At 41.8% G+C, this 24256-nt stretch overlaps 1 protein-coding gene and 1 pseudogene across 1 annotated transcript; one reads left to right on the top strand and one right to left on the bottom strand.

The window, feature by feature from the left end:
• The window catches only part of LOC108399440 (trimethyllysine dioxygenase, mitochondrial-like), a 38631-nt pseudogene extending 19258 nt beyond the window's left edge, over positions 1-19373 (bottom strand).
• Positions 19374-20197: 824 nt separating this feature from the next.
• LOC108389199 (uncharacterized protein CXorf49 homolog) lies at positions 20198-23784 on the top strand. Its single transcript, XM_037003989.2, has 5 exons — positions 20198-21472; positions 22073-22226; positions 22761-22837; positions 23105-23150; positions 23744-23784. The coding sequence occupies exons 1-5, from the start codon at positions 20198-20200 to the stop codon at positions 23782-23784; spliced, it is 1593 nt and encodes a 530-aa protein (XP_036859884.2).
• Positions 23785-24256: the final 472 nt, after the last annotated feature.

Genomic DNA, 24256 nt, shown 5'->3' with positions numbered 1-24256 from the left:
TTGGCTGTTTTCAATACTCTTTCCTTATCCTCAATCATTGCCATTTTAATTATTATATGTCTTGTTGTCTTCCTGGGGTTTCTTTTGTTAGGGGCTCTCTGTGCTTCTATGACCTCAATGTCTATTTCCTTCCCCAGATAGGGGAAATTTTCAACAATTATTTCCTCAAAGAGACTTTCTATCCCTTTGTCTCCCTCTTCTCCTTCTGGCACCCCTATTGTCCAAATATTGTTTTGTTTGGATTGATCACAAAGCTCTCTCATCCTTTCATTCCTAGGAATTCCTTTTTCTCTCTGTTCCTCACCTTCATTGTATGCCTGTTCTCTGATTTCCATCTCATTGATTGTCTCCTCTACTTGCAGAAATCTCTTATTCATTCCCTCCATTGTATATTTAATTTCAGTTGCTGTATTCTTCAGCTCTTAATGGCTCTTTTTCAGCTCTTGTATCTCTTTGTTGAAGACTTCCCTGAGATCAATACTTTTCTGAAGATCAGTGATTATATTTATGATTGTTTCTTTGAAATCTTTATCAAGATTGCTGATCTACATTTCATTTAGCCCTCTTTCTGGTGTCTTATCCTGTAGTTTTGTCTGGAGCATATTTCTCTGTCTACTCATTTTGTCAGGGTTTCTGTGTTTCTTCCTTCATATTAGATGGATCTGCTGTTTCCTGGTATAGAGAGTAGTGACTTTATGAAGAAGGTGTTCTGCGGTGCCCAGAAGCTCAAGACTGTTTGCCCTCCAGTGCCTGGTTCTCCTTTGCTGTGGAGCCCCATTTACAGCTGGTGGTTAATGGGCAGGGCCACCCTTCTGTCTGCTGGCAGTAGTCTCAGTCTGCTGCAGTTGTCCATTTGCCTCAGCTGGTCCTTTGTGATCAGGGCAGTGGTTTCTGCTGAGATCATTGTGGGCAGGGATACCCTCTGCTGTTCCTGTGTGATGGCAGGGCTGGAGGGTTAGTGAGGGTAGGTGTGGCAGTTGCACAGCTGTAGGAAAGGGCAGGGTGCTGCAGCAGTGAGTCATTTGGGTTCCCCCAGGCTGTGGCCAAGCACACAGCACTGGGCTTGGCCATCTGTTAGGAGAAAGGAGCTCCAAAAGCTGGCTGCTGCAGGCGCCTCCCAAGTTGGGCTGAAGTGTAGCTGAGAAAGTTGGGAGAGTCTCCTTCTGTATGCCAGGCAGCAAAGTCTGGTGCTGCTTCCAGGATGAGTGGGTTGGTTGGTAGTGTGTGCAGGAAGGAGCTGTGGGGCTGTATTGCCAGTGAAGGGGATGGAGTGTCTGGTGCTCCTGAGAGTTTCCAACCTGTTGGGCCAAGGGAGGGCTGGGGAGGTATTGTCCACCTGCCCTTTCTCCTGAGAGCTTTGTCCAACCCTTTCCCCTCTGGTACCCATCCCACTACTGACAAATCTTTCAAACTGCTGCCTCTGCTTTGGGTCTCAACAAACTGGTACAGCATGCCTGTCTTCCACAAGTGGCTGAAGTCTCAACCTTCCAGAGTGTTCCAACTCTCCCTGGTGTCTAGCCCTGCTAATCACCGAAGCCTAAGGCAATGTTGGCTCATGCTCCCAGAGCAGATCTCCAGGGCCAGGTGTGCAGAGTTCCTGAGTACCTATCCTCTCCCTCCCATCTGTGGGCAAGGACTTGGGAGGGGCTTGGATCCTGCTTGATCACAGCCCTGCCACTTTACCCTTTTCTCTGTTGTCTTCTCTTCTTTACCAGGTGTAGATGGTCTGTTCTGCCATCTTCAGGTCATTTTCAGGGTTAGTTGTATTTGCTGCAGTTGCTTCCTTGGTGTGTTTGTGGGAAGAGGATTCCACCTTGCCTTCCTAGTCTGCCATCTTTTTCCTCTCCAAAAAATGTCTTGATTAACATAACCAAATTACCTTATAGAAAGTCTACCAATTTTCATTCCCTCCCACAACATATGCATGTCCATTAAAACTGAGTATTCTTATTTTAAAATATATTCTTCTAATTTAATAAGTAAAATATATTTAATAAGTAAATTTTAATTTATTATCTTAATAATAAAGCTAGTATAAACATTTGTTAGACATTTATATATTTTTAGTGCACAGGTTACCAAACTATAGCCCATGGGCCAAACCTGTGTGGGACTTGTTTTTGTAATACCTGTTTTTGTATTATGTATGCCCATTTGGTTACATTTTGTCTATGGCTGCTTTCACCCTACTACTGAAGAACTCAGTAGCTGAATAGTTGTGACAGAGACTCTATAGCCAACAAAGCCCACAAAACTTTACTATCTGGTCTTTTGCAGAATGTTTGCTGACTCATGTTTTAATGATCTCTCTGTTTACTTCTTCATATTTTTCTATTGAAATGCTAGTGCTTTTCTTAGAAAATATATTAGCACTTTATATATTAATGTTTTTTAGTCTTTGTCCTATATTTTGAAATTATTCTGTGAAGGCAGTTATTTTTTAAGAGAAATTTATATGGCCTATTTTTTAGAGAAATTGTAGTCAAATGTATTGATGCTAAATACTTTTGTTGCCAATAATTTTTCTTTTGAAATAATTATAGATTCATAGGAAGTTGCAGAGAAATGCATAATGTACTGTGGTCGTGCAAGATGTTAACACTGGGGATGACTCAGGGAAAGGTGCATGCACACCCACAATACAGTAATCAGAACCAAGAAAGTGGTATTGGCAAAATCCATAGAGCTTATTCAGATTTCACTAGTTATACGTATACTCATTTGTGTGTGTGTGTGTAGCTCTATGCAGTGTTATTACATGTGCACCTTTGTGTAACCACTAGTAGTCAATATACTCAATTGTACTATCAGCACAAGATTCCCTCATATTACCTCTTTATAGCCACACCCACTTCTCCTCTTATCTATAACTCTTGGCAACTGCTAATCTCTTCTCTGTTTCTATAATCATGTTATTTTATGAATGTTACATAAATGGAATCATGAAGATTTACTTTTTTCCTTCAGCATAATTCCTTTGAGGTTTTGCCAAATTGTTGTGTGTGTCAATAGTTCATTCTTTTTTATTGCCAAGTAGTGTTCCATTATATGGATGGTTTGTTTAACCATTTACCCTTTTAAGATCATTTGGGTAATTTCCAGGTCTTGGCTGCTACAAATAAGGCTACTGTGAACATTTATATATAGGTTCTTATGTGAATATAAGTCTTCATTGCTCTGGGATAAATGCCCAGAAATGCAATTGCTGGGTTGTATAGTTTTTTCAGAAACTGACAATCTGTTTTCCAGAGTTGCTGTACCATTTTACATTCCCACCAGCAATGTATGATTGATAAAATTACTCTACCTTTTATAGCATTTCATGTTGTCATTATTCATTATTTTAGCCATTCTGCTAGATATACAGTGAAATTTCATTGTGATATTAACCTTCATTTCTCTAATGGCTAATGATGCTGAGCATATTTACATGTGTTTATTTTCCATTTGCATATCCTATTCAGTGAAATGTCTGTGTGTGTCTTTTATTGATTTTCTAATTGGATTGTTTGTTGTTCTATGTTGAGTTTTGAGAGTTCAACCCCAGTCCAAGTCAGGATTTAGTTCTAGGTCCAAAAGATGTTTTTCTATGTTCTTTCTTGGAAGTTTTATAGTTTTATGTTTTACATTTAAGTTGAGGATTTATTTTGAGTTAATTTTTATATAAGGTGTGAGACTTAGGTTAAAGTTAGATTTTTAATCCTATACATGTCCAATTTCTCCAGCACCATTTTTTGATAGATTACCCTTCCTCCATTGAATGGCATATGCCTTTCCACTTAAATTTTAGAATAAGCTTGTTTATATCTACAAAAACATCTTGCTGAGATTTTGATAGGAATTGCATTAAAATTATATATCACCTTGGGAGAGATTTGACATCTTTATATGTTGAATCTACCAGTCTATGAACATGATGTGCCTCTCCAAGTACATAGGCCTTGATTCTTTAATTGGCTTTTTATAATTTTCATCATACAGATCTTGTACATACTTTGTTAGATTTATACCTAAGTATTTAAATTTCTTAGAAACAATTGTAGATGGGCATTTTTCATTTGGTTTCTGCATGTTCATTGTAAGTATAGAGAAATGCAATTGATTTTTGTGTGTTGATCTTGTATCCTTCAACAATTTAAACTCACTTATTAGTTCCAGGAGTTTTACTGTAGGTTATTTGGGATAGTTGATATAATCATGTATCTGCAAATAAAGAGTTTTATTTCTTGATTTCTAATATGAATGAATTTTATTTATTTTTCTTACCTTATTGTAATGACTAGAACTTCCAGAGCTGTGTTAAATAACTGTGATGAGAGTAGACATCCTTGCCATGTTCCTCATCTTAGAGGGAAAGTGTTCAGTGTCATCATTAAATATGATGATAGCTGAAAAGGTAATGTAATGAGGAAATGTTTTTCAAAACCACAATGTCATCTTACAATTTTTAGTATGGCTATTATCAAAAAGACAAAGATAAACAAGTGCTGGCAAGGATGTGGAGGAAAGGAAATCCTTGTGCACTATTAGCGGGATGAAAATTGGTACACCTACAATGGAAAACAGTATGGAGGTTCCTCAAAAAATTAAAAAAAGAAATACCATATGATCCAGCAAATATAATCCTGGTTGTCCAAAGAAGAAGAAAACACTAACTCAAAATGGTATCTGCACCCCCATGTTCACTGCAGCATTATTTACAATAGCCAAGATAAGGAAGCAACCTGAGTGTCTACTGATAGATGAATGGATAAAGAAGAGGTGGTACATATACACAATAGAATATTATTCAGCCATAAAAAATGAAATCCTGCCATTTGCAACAACATGGATGAAGCTTGAGGCCATTATGCTAAGTGAAATAAGTCAGAGAAACCATATGATTTCACTTATATGTAGAATCCAAGAAGAAACTCATAGAAACAGAGTAGATCAGTGGTTGCTAGGGGCTGGCTATTGGGGGAAATGGGCGATGGAGGTCAAAGGGTACAAACTTACAGTTATAAAAAAGGTAAGTTGTGGAGATTTAATGCACAGAATGGTGACTATAGTTAATAATATTGTATTATATAATTGAAAGTTGATAAAAGAGTACATCTGAAGTGCTCTCCCCACATGCACACATGTGAAATGATGGATGTGTTAACTAAGCTTATTTTGGTAACAATTTCACAATGTATACATATAAGTAATTACACTGTATACCTTAAACTTACACAATGTTATATGTGAAATACATCTCCATAAAGCTGAAAAAAATGATTTTAAAATGTATGATGTTAGCTGTGGATTACTGTTTGAAGAGGTCACCAAAAAGATGACTTGTGAGCTGAGCCTCAGCACTCAGAGGCTCCTCCCCAAATTCATGTATCCTTGGAACATGGGTTCTGCCCGCCTTCCCCATTCCCAGAGGCTGACCAAAGGAAACAGCCTTGAGATAGTGATGTAACATTAAGACCATTTGTGAAATATACATGACTAAATCGAGCTAAGGCTTCTGTATAAACTTCTTTTTTTTTTTTAGAAATAGTATCTATCATTTATTCTGCCATGTATAAACTTTTAAGGTTTGGCTGGTGGGTGTGGAGCTCTGTTGGTCTTACGGCCATCCAAGACAAGCCACGTAAGCTCCCTTGTTTATTAAACCTGCCACCTATCAACCTGGAGTGGCTTGCCTCTTTCTTTGGTCTCTCCCTAACCTCTGAGTGTCAGTGCAGGTTTCAGATCATTCAAATATGCTCACAGATGGACAGACTCAATAATGAAAAGTTAAAATTCTCCCATAAATCAATAACTGCAGCCTGTAAATCAATAACTACAGCAATTTTATTTAAAGAGAAAAATAAAAGGTTCAAAAAATAAATGCTTCTAAACAGAGGAAAAAGGAGAACTAAAGAATACCCTATTTTGGAAAGGAGCAAACCATTTTTTTGCAAATTGTTCTTTAGAAGGGTACCCCAAAGAAGACCAAATCTCCTGTCCACTCACAAGTGAAAAAGAGTGTGGTCTCATGCAGACAAATGGTCCTTGGCTTGATACATAAATCCACAGTGGCAGTTTCCAGGCTGTGCTGGTGAGTCTTAAGAGTTGTAGCAAGATGCTGAGCGGCAGTGGTCTTGAAGCCAAACATAATCAAAGCACATCACAGTGTTAGCATACTGCAATTCTAGAGAAAAGATCATATTATTTTTTAGTATTTAGTATATTATTTCTTTTATAATAAACATAATATATATTTATATTTGTTATATATATAATAAATTATTATATAATATATAATATGCAATATATATAATATATAATATATAATACATAATATATAATATATAATACTATATAATATATAATATATATATATTTAGGAAAACTTAAAAAAATCATTAGCCAAGAAACTTTCTTCAAAAAGTCCTCCACCAAGAAGCAAGGAGACACTAGATATAGCACTTCTATGATTAAAAGTGTGATGTCGGCATAAGAATAGGCAGATAAAACAATAAAAGAGTATAAAAAGCCCAAAAATGTACCTGAATGGATATAGTAATTTGGTATGTAATAAACTGGCAGGTATAATCACTGGGGAAAATATAAAATTTTAAAATAAACAGTGTTGGGATTAGATAGACACTTGGAAAAAGATAAAATTGGGTTCATACCTCATATTGTCACCAGGTCTCCAACATAAACTCAAAGTAGATCAGAGTTCTAAGTTTGGTAAATGAAACCATTCAAGTATATAAAAAGGAAACATAGGTGGATAGAGGATATAAAGGAGTTCCTTGTACTATTCTTGAAACTTCTATTAGTTTGAAGTTATAACAAAATAAGGAGCTACCAAAAGATCAAACACTTTCCTATACACTAGGTTACTCATTTAGAAAAAGTAAATAAAAATGAGATGAAATTTATAGAGGAATGAAAGCTATAAAGTGTCTGGGTATAAACAAAAATGTGGAAGACTATTACAGAGAAATCTATAAAACTATCCTGAAGGACTTGAAGGAAACCTGAATGAAAAAATATGCTCACAGATGGACAGACTCAATAATGAAAAGTTAAAATTCTCCCACAAATCAATACACAAAATTTCATGTATTTCCAATCCAAACCCCAGTAGAAATTTTCATGGACTGGGCAGGTAATTCCAAAATTCATATTTGGAATTAGTAGAGTTATAGTTTTTAAAAAGAAGAAAGGCATCTGGGAGGAAACTGTTTTACCAGATATAAAAACAAAACTATAGTGACTTAAAAAGTATGGTATTCATTCCGAGTAGATGAACAGATCAAGTGAATCATATGAACAAATCAAGGGATTCACAACATTCAAAACAGTAAATTACTGATAGATTAAAATATAAAACAGACTATATGTTGATGTTGAAGTAAGAAAGGCAGTTATAACACAAAAAGCATAAAAGATAAATTTGTCTATATGAAAATAAAAACTTTGTTATGTAAATACAAGAAACAGTTTAAAAACTGTTTTAACGTAAAAAGATTAATACCCAGCACACAGAAAATAAATCCCTGTGATCACTAAGATAAAAACTCAACAGAAAAATGAGTGACGATATCCAAAAATGATCAGTAAACACATCAACCCTCCCACCCTACCAACCTTACTATTAATCAGAGAAATGTATATTAAGATACCATTCTTAATCCATCAGAATGACATTTTTAAAGTTTGATTAAAGCAAGTGTTTCAAAAGATGTGGGGAAATGCATACTCTCAAACATTGGTAGTGGGAATGAATATAAAAAATTTGTGAAGCCACACTGGATGGCAGTCAGGAAGTTTTTTCAAATGTGTATTTATTGCTTGACCTAGAAATTCATCTCTCAGTATTTACTTTATAGCAACTGTCACACATGTGGAGGTGCACATAAATATATTCATAATAGTGTTGTATATAATAGAAAAAAGTTAGAAAATAAGACTAAATGTCTATCAGTGGGGGAAGTGGAGAAATAGCTGAATAAACTGTGGTATATCTACATGATAAGATACTAAGGAATAGTTTTAAAAAAATGCAGTATACCTGTACTCTTCAAATTGACTTTGCCCGGTATTATTCTCACTTTAAAGTCAAGGAAACTAAAGCTCAGAGATGTTGAATGACTTTGCAAGATCATATAATCATGAGGTGATGGAGCTAGGACAAGAACTCAAGTTGTCCAACCCCAAAGCCCACTACACTGTTGTTTCTCAAAGTGTAGCCTTGGGAATTTCTGACGGTGAGAATTCTAGAAAGGCAGAAAAAAGAGGTTGGCAAATCCTCTCCCTCAATAACAATGATAAAACTGAATAAAATTATCAAAAACAATCATTTTTGGACTCTGGAAATTGATCAAAGGCATACAACAAATTAAGAAGCATTTGTTCAAGAAAAATTGCTGAACTTTGGGAAGAAACAGTGGGGATATGTGTGTTTTAGCTTGGGGTGCTCATACTTCCTACCTCCCCCCATCTCCTGCACCAGCTCTATCAATAGTAGTTCTATCAAGAAAAGCATCAGCTTTGCTGCTGAAGGGGACTAAGTCAATTTGCAGCACAGCGCAAAAAAAACCCATGTCTCTGGGCATTGAAACAATCAGGGAAGGCATATGGGTTGGGGCAAGCAACAGACCAGACCAGCCAGAAATCTAACAGACCAGACTTTAGTGTTTGGTAAGGCTGTGCACACAAGGAGAGCTGTGCGCATATTCAGGACTGGAAAAGGCACTAGTTATCTCCATGTTCTGGAAGAATGTGGGGTCTTTTGGAGGCATAAAGAAGACGTATGAATAATGGCACAAAGTAAAAACCTCGTCAGACTTTTAACCAGCTTAAAATCAAATGTGTCCACCAATCCAAATGCAGATCCATTGGGAAACTGTGGAAGCCTTACAGGCTTGTGGGTTTTTTTTAAATTCCTTTTTTTAAAATTTTGGTATCATTAATATACAATTACATGAAGAACATTATGTTAACTAGGCTCCCCCTTCACCAAGTCCCCCCCACATACCCCTTCACAGTCACTGTCCATCTGCATAGTAAGATGCTGTAAAATCACTACTTCTCTTCTCTGTGTTGCACAGCTCTCCCCGTGCCACCCACTCTACATGCTAATCGTAATGCCCTCTTTCATTTTCCCTGCCCTTATCCCTCCCTTCCCACCCATTCTCCCCAGTCCCTTTCCCTTTGGTAACTGTTAGTCCATTCTTGGGTTTGGTGATTCTGCTGCTGTTTTGTTCCTTCAGTTTTTCTTTGTTCTTATACTCCACATATGAGTGAAATCATTTGGTACTTGCCTTTCTCAGCCTGGCTTATTTCACAGAGCATAATACCCTCTAGCTCCATCCATGTTGTTGCAAATTGTAGGATGTGATTTATTCTTATGGCTGAATAATATTCTATTGTGTATATGTACCACATCTTCTTTATCCATTCATCTACTGATGGACACTTAGGTTGCTTCCATTTCTTGGCTATTGTAAATAGTGCTGTGATAAACATAGGGGTGCATCTGCCTTTTTCAAACTGGGCTGCAGCATTCTTAGGGTAAGTTCCTAGAAGTGAAATTCCTGGCTTAAATGGTATGTCTATTTTGAGCATTTTGAGGAACCTCCATACTGCTTTCCACAATGGGTGAATTAATTTACGTTACCACCAGCAGTGTAGGAGGGTTCCCCTTTCTCCACAACCTTGCCAACATTTGTTGTTGTTTGTCTTTTGGATGGTAGCCATCCTTACTGGTGTGAGGTGATATCTCATTGTGGTTTTAATTTGCATTTCTCTGATAACTAGCGATGTGGAACATCTTTTCATGTGTCTGTTGGCCATCTGAATTTCTTCTTTGGAGAACTGTCTGTTCAGCAACTCTGCCCATTTTTTAATAGGATTATTTGTTTTTGTTTGTTGAGGTGTGTGAGCTCTTTGTATATTTTGGATATCAAAGCTTTATCATATCTGTCATTTACGAATATATTCTCCCATACTGTAGGATGCCTTTTGTTCTATTGATGTTGTCCTTTGCTGTACAGAAGCTTTTCAGCTTGATGTAGTCCCACTTGTTCAATTTGCTTTTGTTTTCTTGCCCAGGAAGATATGTTCATTAAGAACTTTCTAATGTTTATGTCCAAGTAATTTTTGTCTATGATTTTTCCTAAGAGTTTCATGGTTTCACCACTTACATTAAGGTATTTAAGTCATTTTGAATTGACTTTTGTGTATGGGGTTAGACAGTGACCCACTTTCATTCTCTTACATGTAGCTGTCCAGTTTTGCCAGCACCATCTGTTGATGAGACTGTCATTTCCCCATTGTATGTCCATGGCTCCTTTATCATATATTAATTGACTATATATGTTTGGGTTAATGCATGGCATCTCTCTAATCTGTTCCACTGGTCTGTGACTCTGTTCTTGTGCCAGTACAAAATTGTCTTGATTACTATGGCTTTGTAGTAGAGCTTGAAGTTGGGGAGTGAGATTCCCCCCCCCTTAGTTCTTCTTTCTCAGGATTGCTTTGGCTATTCGGGGTCTTTGTTGTTTCCATATGAATTTTTGAACTATTTTTTTCAGTTCGTTGAAGAATGTTGTTGGTAATTTGATAGGGTTTACATCAAATCTCTATATTGCTTTGGGCAGGATGGCCATTTTGACAATATTAATTCCTCCTAGCCAAGAGCATGGGATGAGTTTCCATTTGTTAGTGTCCTCTTTAATTCCACTTAAGAGTGTCTTGTAGTTTTTAGAGTATAGCTCTTTCACTTCTTTGGTTAGGTTCATTCCTAGGTATTTTATTATTTTTGATGCAATTGTGAATTGAATTGTTTTCCTGATTTCTCTTTGTATTTGTTCATTGTTAGTATATAGGAAAGCCACAGATTTCTGTGTGTTAATTTTATATCCTGCAACTTTGCTGTATTCCATCAGTTCTAGTAATTTTGGAGTGGAGTCTTTAGGGTTTTTTATGTACAATATCATGTCATCTGCAAATAGTGACAGTTTAACTTCTTCTTTACCAATCTGGATTCCTTGTATTTCTCTGTTTTCTCTAACTGACATGGCTTGGACTTCCAGAACTATGTTAAATAACATTGGGGAGATCGGGCATCCCTGTCTTGTTCCCGATCTCAGAGGAAAAGCTTTCAGCTTCTCACTGTTCAGTATGATGTTGGCTGTGGATTTTTCATATATGGCCTTTATTATGTTGAGGTACTTGCCCTCTATACCCATTTTGCTGAGAGTTTTTATCATGAATGGATGTTGAATTTTGTTGAATGCTTTTTCAGCATCTATGGAGATGATCATGTGGTTTTTCTCCTTCTTTTTGTTTATGTGGTGGATGATGTTGATGGATTTTTGAATGTTCTACCATCTTTGCATCCCTGGGATGAATACTTCTTGGTCGTGGTGAATGATGCTTTTGATAAATTTTTGAATTTGGTTTGCTAGTATTTTGCTGAGTATTTTTGCATCTACATTCATCAAGGGTATTGGTCTGTAATTTTCTTTTTTTTGTGGTGTCTTTGCCTGGTTTTGGTATTAGGGTGGTGTTGGCTTCATAGAATGAGTTTGCGAGTATTCCGTCCGCTTCTATTTTTTGGAAAACGTTAAGTAGAATGGGTATTATGTCTCCTCTGTATGTCTGATCAAATTCCAAGGTAAACCAATGTGGCCTGTGGGTTTTGTTCTTGGGTAGTTTTTTGATTACCACTTCAATTTCATTGATGGTAATTGGTTTGTTTAAATTTTGTGTTTCTTCCTTGGTCAGTCTTGGAAGGTTATATTTTTCTAGAAAGTTTTCCATTTCTTCTAGGTTTTCCAGCTTGTTAGCATATGTGGAACTGAAGTGTTCTAGGTCCTAGCATTGAAACAATATGTGAGAAAGTTCTCAACATTGTTAGGAACAAGAAAATGCAAATGTAAAACTCCATTGTGATAGACCTACATGTCCACCAGATTGACTAAAATAAAAATGATTGACTGTCTAGTTGGTGGGTATGTGGAAGTAGTGGAATTTACACATGCTGCTCATTGTATATTCAGAAAATCCTATATACAAAAAGTCATGGATATGTGGAATCAAAGACACATGCAAGAAGAGTTACAATAGGCTTATTCATAATACTTACAAACTGAAAACAATCCAAATGTCCATCAACAGTAAAATGGGTAAATGTGGGCATATTCATAGAATGTAACACTTTAGAGCTTCAGTGTGCAATACAGTGTCCACTAGCCACATGTGGCTCCTTAAATTTAAGCTAATTAAAATAAAAATTTAAAATCCAGTTCCTTAGTAGCATTAGCTACATTTCAAGTGTTCAACAGCCTCAGGTGATTGCTGGCAACTGAATTATACAACATAGAAACAGAGCATTTTTATTACCACAGAAAGTATTATCAGTCAGCATGGCTCCAGAGCAAGGGTCAGCTACTTTCTTATGCAAAGGGCCTAGCAGTAAATAATTTAGAATTTGCAGGCCATGTGGTCTGTGTTTCAGTTACTCAATTCTGCCATTGTTGCATGAATGCATCCATAGATAATATATTAATGAACGAGGATGGCTGTGTTTCAATAAAACTTTATTTATGGACACTAAAATGTGTATTTCACAAAATACTACTCTTCTTGCAATTTTTTTCAGCTATTTAAAAATGTAAAAATCATCCTTAGACCATTCAAAAGCCATACAAAACCAATACCAGACCAGATTTGGTCTGTGGGCCATAGATCGCCTATTCCTGCTATATAGTAATGAAAATGAATAAAGTATAGCTAGCAATCAAAACATGGCCAAATCTCACAAATGTGACAATGAGAAAAAGCAACCTGCATTAGTTTCCTATTGCTGTCATAACAAATTACCACAAACTAAGTACCTTAATATGAATTTACTGTCTTCTAGTTCTGGAGATCAGGAGTCCAGCACAGGTCTCACTGGGCTGAAATCAAGGCGGGAACAGGGCTCTGTTCCTTCTGAAGGCTCTAGGGAAGAATATATTTCCTTGACTTCTCCAGTTTCTAGAGGCTGCCTGCACCCCTTGAGTTGTAGTCTCTTCCTCCATTTTCAATGTCAACAATATATTGAGTCTTTCTCATGCTACCATCTTTCTGGTTCTCCCTCTTCTGCCTCCCTCTTCCACTTTTAAGGACATGTGATTACATCGAGTCTACCAAGATAATGCAAAATAATCTCACTATCTTAAAGTCAGCTGATTAACAAACTTAATTCTATCTGCTACCTCAATTCACCTTTGCCATGTAACCAAACACTGTCACAAGTTTCACAGATTAGAACATGGACATATTTAAGGGGCCATAATTCTGTCTACCACACAACCAGACCCACAACCATGTATATAGTAAGATTCCATGAATTTAAAGTTTAAAAAAGAGAAAAAAATTACTATAATGTGTAAGAGTGCTTCTTCCTACTGGTGTTAAGACACTAAAGAAAAACAAAGAAGGGATTACCATAAAAATTAAGATAGTTGTTACTTTAGGGTAAGGGGGAAGACGGATTGAGAAGGGACATGGGGGAAGCATCTGAGTACTAAAAATGTTCTATTTATTGACTTGCATGTTCTATTTATTGAAGTTACAAAGGTATTTGCTTTATGAAAATTTATTGAATTTGGTGATCATCCATGCATTACCTTTCACAATATAAAAGTTTAAAAAATCAAAGAGAGAAAAAGAGTACTCCAAATTTAAAATCACTAAGCAGTGTGTGGTAGAAGAGTGTGTGATCAAACACTGTTTACACAAATGCAACTTCTAGTCAGCATGTTAGTGCTTTAAAATGTAATACTAGTGGACTTTCAGGGATCCTATGGTATTCGGTATGATCTCCAATATGAGAGGGACCAAAACAAACAGAAAAGTAGAATCCAGAGGAAACAGATATGATATTGAGACAGGGACTGTGGCCTTAGACAGAGTAGGGTGAGGGCCTCTGGAAAAAGCAAGGCAGGATATTTACAGTCAGAGCAATGTAACTACATGCAAGGAAACCCCCTGCCAAAACTCTGTTAAACATTAAGCTCTAGAGTCATTCTTCAGTGAGATCAGTTGATGCTCCTCAAAAAAGGAAAGTAGCCCATGTTTTTATAATGCTAATTGTAATCATGTATATGGTTCACTTCAGCATGGTGAAAGAGACTTAATATCTCATCAAGGACAAACATCCTAAGACCACTTTGAACAAGTCCACACCCTAAGCCCTTTATCAGTTCCCCAAAATCCTCAACAGCCTATGAATCCCCTAGACAACACACCACCCTGGGCTCTCTTGTCCCCTCCTAGTGAGAGCCAGGAGCTCTGTCCTCTCACTCTATCTCTCAATAAAAGCCTCTCCCTGGCTTTCCTACCTTGGGTGTTTGCTAAGTTCATTCTTTGACTCCACAAACAAGAATCCCGGCATCAATATGGGAACAGAAAAACATTTTTTAAACCATGAACCCCCAAGATCCTTAATTAATATCCTAGAGAAATGAGAAAATATACTGCATCCGTGCTCTAAAATAGGCACAGAGAATGAAAAGAGCTGATAGAGAAACTAAAATAGAAGAATGGAGATCAAAACCCAAGAAACAACAAACCTCTCTAGATAGGCTGAAAACTAAAGTTACAGAAGTATCCCAGAAGCAATGGAAATAAGACAGTGAGATGGATAACAAAAAAGAAAAGATAAGAAAATTTCATAATCATACCAGAAAATCCAGCCTGCCAGTCTAGGGATGGTGTTCTTAGTTTTGTGAAATGTGGCAGGCTTGCCAGCGTGGAAACACTAGCAGTTCTCAAGAGAGAGAAAGAAATGCTGGGAAGGAAAAAAATTAACACTGTGCATGTAGACTAAATGTCTGTGTCCCCCCAAATTCACTGGTTAAAACCTCACCCGCAACATGATAGTATTTGGAAGCAGGGCTTTGGGGAGATGATTAGGTCATGAGGGCAGAGCTCTCATGGACGGGATTAGTGCCCTTACAAGAGACCCCAGGGAGCTACCTTGCTCCTCTTGCCTGTGAGGACACAGAGAAGATACTGTCCATGAACCAGGAAGTGGGCCCTCACCACATACCAAATTAGCTGGTACTTTTCCACCTCCAGATCTGTGAGAAATAAATTTGAGTGATTTACAAGCCACCCAGTCTACAGTACTGTAATAGCAGACTGAACCAATTAAGTAGACAAGAGAAGTTCCTGGAATTATAAGTACACAAATCTTCAGGCTAACTAATGGGGTATACCAAATGTACATCATAAAAAATCATCTTACTGGGATACTTCCAAATCTGAGGAATATAGAAAAGTATTGATATTGGTCAAATAGGTGAGGAAATGGTACTATGGATAACTCAATTAACATAAATTCAACAACTTAGAAGAAATAGAGCAGTATCTTGAAAACCTCAACTTACTACAATTCATCCAATATCAAATAGATAAATAGAATACTCCTACACAGAAATTGAATTCATAGTTCAATGCTTTCCCAAAAAGAAAACCACAGGCCCAAGATGATTTCACTGGTGAATTCTACTATATATTTAAAGAATTAACAGCAATGTTACAAAACCTCTTCAAAAATGAACAGGAGAGAACCGTTCCTATCTCCTTTTATGAGGTCAGCATTAACCTGATACCAAAACCAAGCAAAGACAATAAAAAAGCAATCAAGAAAAAAAACCACAGACTACTGACTCTCATGAACCTAGACACAAAAATCTTCAACGAAATATTAGCAAATAGAATCCAGCAATATATATAAAGAAAAATCCATCTCAGACACTTAGAGTTTATACCAGGAATGCAATATTAAATGCTTATTCAATGTTTGTAAAACAATCAATTAAATACACTATATTAATTGTTTTTCAAAGTAAAATCACATGATGAAGTCAACTGATAAAGAAAAAGCCTTTCTACCCAAAATAAAACTATTCAAGATAAAAACTCTCACCAAACTACGAATAGAAAGGAACTTCTTCAACCTGATAAAGGGCATCTTCAAAGAAACCTATAGCTAATATTATACTTAATAGTGAAAAGCTGAATGCTTCCCGCTAAGATCTAGAACAAGGCAAGGATGTTCATACTTACCATTCCTATTCAACAGCATACTATAAATCCTAACTAGTGCAATAATTCAAGAAAAATAAATCAAAGGCATTCCATTAGGAAAGGAAGAAATAAAACTCCTGTATTCACAGACAACAGTATTATCTATATAGAAAATCCCATGAAATCTATTTAAAAATCCTATAAATAATCGTAATGCCCCTTTTCTTAGCAAGTATAGTGTGGGTGGGGGCAATGGGAGGGCTGTGTAACACAGAGAAGACAAGTAGTGATTTTACAGCATCTTACTACGCTGATGGACAGTGACTGTGAAAGGGGTATGTGGGGGGGACTTGGTGAAGGGGGGAACCTAGTAAACATAATGTTCTTCATGTAATTGTAGATTAATGATACCAAAAAAAAATCCTATAATAAAAAATTAGTTTAGTAAAATCACAGAATACAACATTAATATACAAAAATCAATTATACTTCTACATATAATAAATGTACAAACGGAAACCAAATATTTTAAAACCAATATAATTTATATTTTCAAAACATGAAATATTTAGGGATGAATCTAACAAAACGCATACAAGATCTACTTTCTGAAATCCACAAAATACTAATGAAAGAAACCCAAGAAGACTTAGTTAAATGGACAGATAGAACATGCTAATGGATTGAAATATAAAACATAGTAAAGATATCAATTCTCCTCAAACTAATCTACATATTTAATGTAATACCGTCAAAATGGCAGTAGGATATTTTTATAGATACAGACAAGATGGTTCTAAAATTTATGTAGAAAGGCAGAGAACCTAGAAGCACTGAAACAAGTTTTAAAAGAATAAAGGTGAAGGAATTACATGACCTGCTTTTAATATTTACCTGCTTTTAGCATAATAATTGAGACAATGTGATGTTAGTGAAGAAATAGACACATAGATAAATGGAACACTATTGAGGCTCCAGAAGTAGATCCAAGCAAGTACTGCCAATGGATTTTTGACAAATATACAAGGAAATTAATTGGATAAGGCATAGCCTTTTCAAATATGGCATTGCAACATTTAGGTATCCATACATAAAAAAATAACAATAATCTGAACCTATAATTCACACTTTATACAAAACTTAACTCAAAATAAATCATATATCTAAATATAAAACATAAAGCCATAATATTCTTAGAGAAAAACATAGAAGAGTACCTTCATGACCTGGGGATAGATGAAGAATTCTTAGACATAACACCAAAACATGAACTATAAGAAATCATAGGAAAAAAGTGTTAAATTTGCTTTTTCAGCAAAATTAAAAACTTTTATTCTTAGAAAGTCCCTATTAAGAGACTGAAAAGACAAATACATGGTGCAAGGAAATATTTGTAAATTACACATCCAACTAAGATCCACAATATACAAAGAACTCTCAAAACTCAACAATTAGAAAATGAATAGCTCATTAAAAAAATTGGCAAAGGACTTGAACAGACTCTTCACCTAAGAGCATAAAAGAATAACAAATAAGCACACGAAAAGATGTTCAAAATCATTAGCCATTAGGAAAATGCAAATTACAAACACAGTGAGATACCAGTACCCACCTATTAGAATAGCTGCAATAAAATTACTGACAGTTTCAAGTACTAGTAAGGATTTTAAGCAAATGAGATGCTCATATATTGGTGCAGGGCATGCAGAATGGTATGGTCATTCTGGAAAACAGTTTGTCGATTTCTTATAAAGGTAGATATACAATTACCATATGACCCAATGATCCCACTCCTGGGTGCTTGCCCTAGAGAAATGAAAACTTATGTTTACCAAAAATCTGTTCGTGAGCATTCATAAAGACCTGGGAGAAGTGGGAGAAAGCAATCTCCAGACACAGGCAGGGGTGCAGTGTTGGGGCTGGGAGCACACTCCGTGAGGCTGACTGCAGAGTTAGAGTGGATGGAATCTCCACTGCTTTGTAACCTGCTCCAGCACAGCAGGCTTCTCAAGGGAAGACGCAGAGAAATCAGGTCTTTGAGTTCCCACAGGCAACAGGTGTTGAGGCACCCCAGGCCTCCCTTGCAGGTCAGCCAGAGTAGGATGCAGGAAGGAAAGGTGACAGGAAGACAGAGGAGTATGGATGGGAAAGGGAGGAAGAAAGGTGTTGAGGGAAAGCAGGGCCGTTGGAGCAGGGACTGAGTGTCAAGCAAGGGAAATTCTAATACTGGAGGGCCTTACCGAAGTCAAGGGAGCAGGGACCACACTCCAGATACCAGGGCTGCTCAGCTCATGGATGCTGGGAAGCAATAGTGTCAGGGAAGTCTGAGAGGTAACTGGCACCCCACTGCCACCGCCACGGCCACCACCACTGTCCCTCATTGGCTGTTTTTCCTCCTAGACCTTTCAAACATACCTGTACACACACCTGTATGTATTCTCAAACATTATGCAGGGTTGACTTCGTTTCTTTTTCTTTCTTTTATAATTTACAAACGTGCATCCAATGGCGTTGTCTTGCAGCTTTGCTCTATGCACTCACGAGGATGCCTCTGCAATCTGTGAACACAGGCTCATGCGTCCCTTCTGACTGCTGAGCTTTAATCTACTGGATACACAGGCCTCGTTGCACTCATCCCTCTCCTTACTGATGGGAACTCAGAGCGTTCTCAGTTTCTGACAACCAACACCCTTGTGCATGTGTCCCTTGTACACCAACCACACATACCAGCCTGTCTCTGGAAAATGTACCAGGCCTGGCAGCGGCCTGACCTGGTCACAGCGGGAATGCACGTTTCCCAGGCTAAAGATTCTCGGCTCAGAGCAGACCTCTGGAGCCCAACTGCGTGGTTTCTGACCTGTAGCAGATCCCAACAAACCCAGTGACCTTGCGCCAGTGGCTGAACCTGTCAGTCAGTGCCTCACCTGAGGATGCTAATAGGGGGGTACTTCAATACTAGGACTGTCGTGAGCACACGTTCGTTCGTTCTTGCCCACAGCACTTAGAAGAGCACCAGGCACACAGAACTTGTGGTAGAAGTTGCTTTCCATTCATTCTGCCAAATTACCCACCTCCTGTCCACAGATGATGCCTCTGCACTGCTGCTGCCACAGCCACCATCACCCCCTCCCCCCCACCGGCACCACGGTCCCCCCAGCAGAGGGCAAAAGCTTGGGATTTGTCACAACCCTGCCACCCTTGGAATGGTTACGTTCTCTGAGGGTTGCAAACCTGGTGCCAGACAACTGATTGGTGGTTTTAGCTCGCACTTGCAGGATTAGTGATGGTGAGCATCTTTTGGAGTGTGCACTGGCCATCGGGATTGCCTCTCCTTTGAACTGACTTGGAGTGGTGCAGGGGCTCAGCAAGGGAGGGGGGCAAACCCCAGCCTGTCTGCCAAACAGGCCTGCCAGTAAAGTTTGCTGAGCGCACAGTCACAGGCCACGTTTAACAACCATAGCAACCGTCACCAGGCAGTTGCTGCGACAGCAGCCGTACTGCTCATAATCATGACAGCATTTACCCTCTGGCCCTTTACGGGAAGAGTGAACAGAGCCCTGATCACTGCTGGCTGCCTGTGCCCATTTTCCTATCAGGTTGTGGTAAGTCTCGGTGTGGAATGATGGCTAGCAACACCCCTCTGCACCAGGTGCTTCACCTCCATCGTGACGTTTCATGCCTCCAAGCCTCACTGACAGGTGCCGTCATCGCCCAGCTTTGGGGATGGGAAACGGATGTTCAGAGCTGAGCCCCTGATTGCAAATTGGGACGTAGGTTCCCGACCAGGCGAGGCCAGACTTGGAAGAGGTGGGACAAGAGGCATGACCCGCGGACTCCAGTCCAGAGGACCCAAGGTCTCATTTGGCCATGGAGCAGAGGCCCTGGCCCTATCGGCTGAGGACTAGCAAGGCTTGTGCGGGTGGGAGAGGAAGGGCGGGGCGTGGGGAGTAGCACGGGGCATGGCGTGGCGGGAGGAGGAGTGGGGGGAGGGGCGGGGGCGGGGGGGGGGCAATGAGAAGAGGGCACGTGAGGTTTGATGCGATCTCATGAGGCGCCTGCGCACTCAGAGCCTAGCCGCTGCTGCAGGGGCAGTGACCTTGGAGGTCGTTGCCTGGGAGCCGGGCCTGCGCACATGCGCAGCATGACCTCCCCCGACAAAATGTCTGCGTACAGGGCGGGTTTCGGCTCAGAGGGTGGGAAGCAGGCTGGCGTCCACCCCGCAGATCCCAGAGCCCTGCGGGGACCTGCGCTAGGCCTTGAAAGAGGGGCCCCCTGCGGCGGCAAGGGCGGGTTCCTGGACCCCGAGGGCTTTGAGTCCAAGCGGGAAGTGATGGAGGTGGGAGGGCCCATGCTTTGGGGCCGTGAAGGCCGACCTGGTTACCCGGTCGATGACAAGGGAGATGCTCTACACTACGCATTCCACCTCGCTGACGAGTCTGTAGTGGCGGCCATCACGCAGCAGCAGCTGAGTGTCCGGGGTACCCTGGGTGGGCGCAGAAAGCCATTCCCAGAGAGCTACGCCTCTGAGGGCTCGGTCAAGTGGCCAGGCCCAGAGGCAGGGCCCGGTGGTGGGTGCATACTTGCCCTTGGCTTTATGGAATCGCAGGCAGCTTCTGCCACCCTGCTCCAGCTGGATGCCTTCGACGAGCCCTGGGCCTGGGGGAGGTTGTCTAAGAGAGGCATAAAGAGTAGGCGAAAGGTCGGTGTGGGTCACCAGTGGCCCTGGGCAGAGGGCCAGACTGGGCCGCCTTTGGACCCCAACTCATCAGATGAGTTGGGTGAGATCCAGCTGATGAGGATGAGCCTTTACCCCAAAGAAGGAGACCAGGCCAAGCCCAGCAGCCCCGAGGATTCCAGGAACACACCCAGACGCTTGAATTTACACCTCAGGGAGAATTTCCCTCATGTGCCAGGCTCTGTCCTGTCCTCAGCTCCCCTAGGGTTCACTTCAGCTGTGGAAAGGCAGGCTCTTGGCCAGGTGGACATCTCTACCGCTAAGAAAATGCAGAGTGTGTTCTGGGAGAAGGTGGGGAGCAGGCCCAGCTACCCTGGAGCAGGAGTGGGAACTTCTGTGGGCGTGGCCAGCACAGGCGGCCTGCACCAGGCCACTCCTACAGAGAAGGTGGCCCAGGGGAAGAAATCCCCAGAGGATGTCTCCAAAGGTACCCTGGTGAAAACCTTCCCTTCCTGGGGCCAGAGAGTCCCGGCAGCTCCCCTGGAGACAGCCACCTTACCCCCAGTCTCTGGGGTTCCACTGCCTTGGAAGTCCAAGAGGTATTCGTTGGTCCGCTTGTTTGCCAAACACTCCAAGCACAGGGGTGCTGGGAAGAATTCTGTGGCCAGGAGGACACAAGAGTTTGAGCTGCTGGTGGGAGGAGATAACGATCCAGATGGAGACCCAGTCCCAAAGGGCCAAGTGAGTAGGCCATGCTGCTGCTCCTCTCTCCCTCCCCATGCTTCTCCCCTCCCCCCACCCCCACACCATCACCTCTTGACCCCCACTGTCCATACCTCAGCGGTCGTCCCCGGGTACCCTGGGTCGTTAGGATGCCAGATAGGGGTCGTTTCAGTAGGGGCAGACAGGAGGATGACGCTGCGTGTGTGCCGGCGCCATTCCGGACTGACCCTTGTCTGCAGGTTTCCTGCCCTCTCCCCCAGGGGGACTGGGATGGAAGGAAAGGGAGGGCTGGTGGCTGATTTGGATCGGGGACCCCTTCAGAGTTTGGGAGGCACAGGTTCAGTGTTTAGATCCCCATCATCACCTTCCTGATTCCTACATCCTAGCTATTCCCCCAGCCTGCCTCGCAGGGGCCTGGGCTTTCTCAGTGCCCCACTGTTCCCCCACCTAGCTCAGCTCTGCCTCCTGGCCTGGGGCTGACTGTGAGACAAAGGTGCTAATGAGGTCAGCCTCTGAATTTCCTTCTGTTCCCTGACTCACCCCAGCCCTAAGCACACACATGGTACACATGTGCAGGTACCCCCTCCGCCCCCTACCAGTGAGAAATTTTTGTTTTAGCCTCCAACACCCAGTCCAGGGCCATGTCTGTGTATGCATCGTGGAGAATGCCACATTGGCAACCTGGACACCAGAGCCCCCCAGGTTCCAGGAAACTCACAGCCCTTGACCCCGATCCAGGAAGACATCATGCCCAGAGGACCGGCACCCTCTGGTGAGTCTTGTGGGTTTGATAAGAGGGGAGGGGAGAGGGCATGAGGAAGGAAGCTCTGGCTCTGCTGGGGGCTCAGCCTTGCTCCCTGACAACCTGCCTGCCCAGGCAGCTTCTCACACAGGAAATGGGGTGTGGACAGGGCTAGCCATCGTGTGCGTGGGGTTTGAGTTGCAGGGGTGATCGGTGGCAGTGCCACAAAGTGCACCTCTGGACATCGACTCTGAGTGGAGCCAAGCCTTTTCTGTTAAGTCCTGTTTGGCCATGCTGCTCATCCCAGGGTCTGGCTGTGGCTACAGCTCTGGGAGGGTGCCACTCAGAGCCACAGCCCTTGGGGTCCTGGGTGAGCACAGTTGCAGATGGGCTGCCCCAGAGGAACAGGGGAGGCAGCCCCGGAGGGGAGGCTACAGCAGCTGGGCAGAGCAGGGCCAACTTGCTGCCAGCAGAGGGTGGTGCTGCCTCATGTTGGACCCTGCTAAGCCCTTTCTGCCTCACCGGGAGCCTTGGAAGCTGGATTTTGTGTTCTTTCCCTCTCAGGTGACCAGGAACCACTTGACGTTTCCCCAAGACCAGAAAGGCAGCAGCAACCTGCTGGAGCACAGGGATGTTGTCAGGTAATGCTTCCTCTGGCTCCTAGTAGTGCAGGCCAAATTAGATGGTGGGATCCGAGCCTAGGATAAACTGACGTGCCCCCTCCCAAGTCCTGCACCCCACAGAGGCAGGGCACCTCCTCTCCACAGAGGAGCCCGTGGCAGTCTGGCCACTGGGCTTCGGGTTGGAGGGCCTGGGGGAGGGGTGGAGGGTGGGCAGGTGGGAGGTCAATGATACAGGAGGTTCGAACATTCTAATCATTTCTCCTCCTCTGCTGTCTGCCGGCCTAGTGTGTGGTGCTACAGAGAGAAATAGATGAGCTTAAAAACCAACTCGGTATGAGGAACCTCGGGCTGTGGCTGTGGTAGGGGGCAGGAGGCAGACTGTGGAGTCTCGGTGCCAAGTCTAGGGGGTGGGGGGTGGCCGGGCTGGGGGTACACTCCCGTGGGGGAGGAAAACTTAGCAGGCTTGGCCCTGGAGCCTGCTGTGCATGTTCACAGGCCAGGGGGTGGTGGAGTGGTGGGGTGCAAATGGGAAAGCATTGCGTGCACTGCATCACTCTTTGCAAAAATGAGATCTCCTCTTCTCAGGACGTTTAGAGATGCCCCATTGATTTTCCCTTTACCTGCCCCTTGGTATGGCTAGTATGGGTGTGTGTGTGTGTGTATGAATGACAAGTGCTGAGAGGTTCTGATATGTCCCAAAGCTTGAGAAGTACTGACACTTTAGCTCCCGTTTATGAAACGTGTCCACATTTAATTCAGGTGGTGGGTGAGTGAGTCAGTGAGTGAGTCCTGGGCCCTGTGGACAGGGGCTGCAGCAGGGCATTTGAGGTTTCAGGGCTAGGCAGTGCCCCCCAGGGTGACATGGGGGATGGGCTCATCTGTCCCCATGTCTGCAGCGCCTGCTTAAGTCTCTCTCTGTTTCAGCGGCCATGCAGTCCCTGTTTGACAAGTTCCAGGCCCTTTGAAGTGAGTGTTACACACTCCTTCTCCCTTCCCATAGTCCTGGCTATTAAGGAGGGCTGTGGGCCGGCCCTGACTGGAGGCTTTTCCCTGACTCTGCTCTGTTCCACAGGTTGAGCCCAGCGTCTTTGTACAAGAGGAGCAGCTGGTCGCTGTGGAGCCCAGCAGCTGTGGCCGAGTTGGGTCCCTCCTGTTGTTCTGCCTCAGCCGGGGCTTCCTCTCCTGCTTCTTTTGCCCCCTCCCCACCCCAGTTCACAGCAGTTTCAAATTAAAGTACCTCTCAAATTCTGTGGTCTGTCTGCTCTCTGGGGGCTGGGAGGAGTGGGAGAGGGGTGGCGCTGGGAGCTGCTCCACTTCAGAGCCTTTTCCAGAACAGCACCTCTGGAATTGTGCAGTGGCCTTCTCCCTGTGGGGAGTCCGGGCCAGCCTCTAGTAGGGGCCCTGCGGTCAGGCCACCAGAGGGCCCTGGGTCTGGCC

The sequence above is a fragment of the Manis javanica genome, chromosome X (genome assembly GCF_040802235.1).
Source record: "Manis javanica isolate MJ-LG chromosome X, MJ_LKY, whole genome shotgun sequence".
Taxonomy (NCBI): Eukaryota; Metazoa; Chordata; class Mammalia; order Pholidota; family Manidae; genus Manis; species Manis javanica.
The sequence above is the reverse complement of the archived record's forward strand: the minus strand, read 5'-3'. Positions and strand labels throughout refer to the sequence as shown.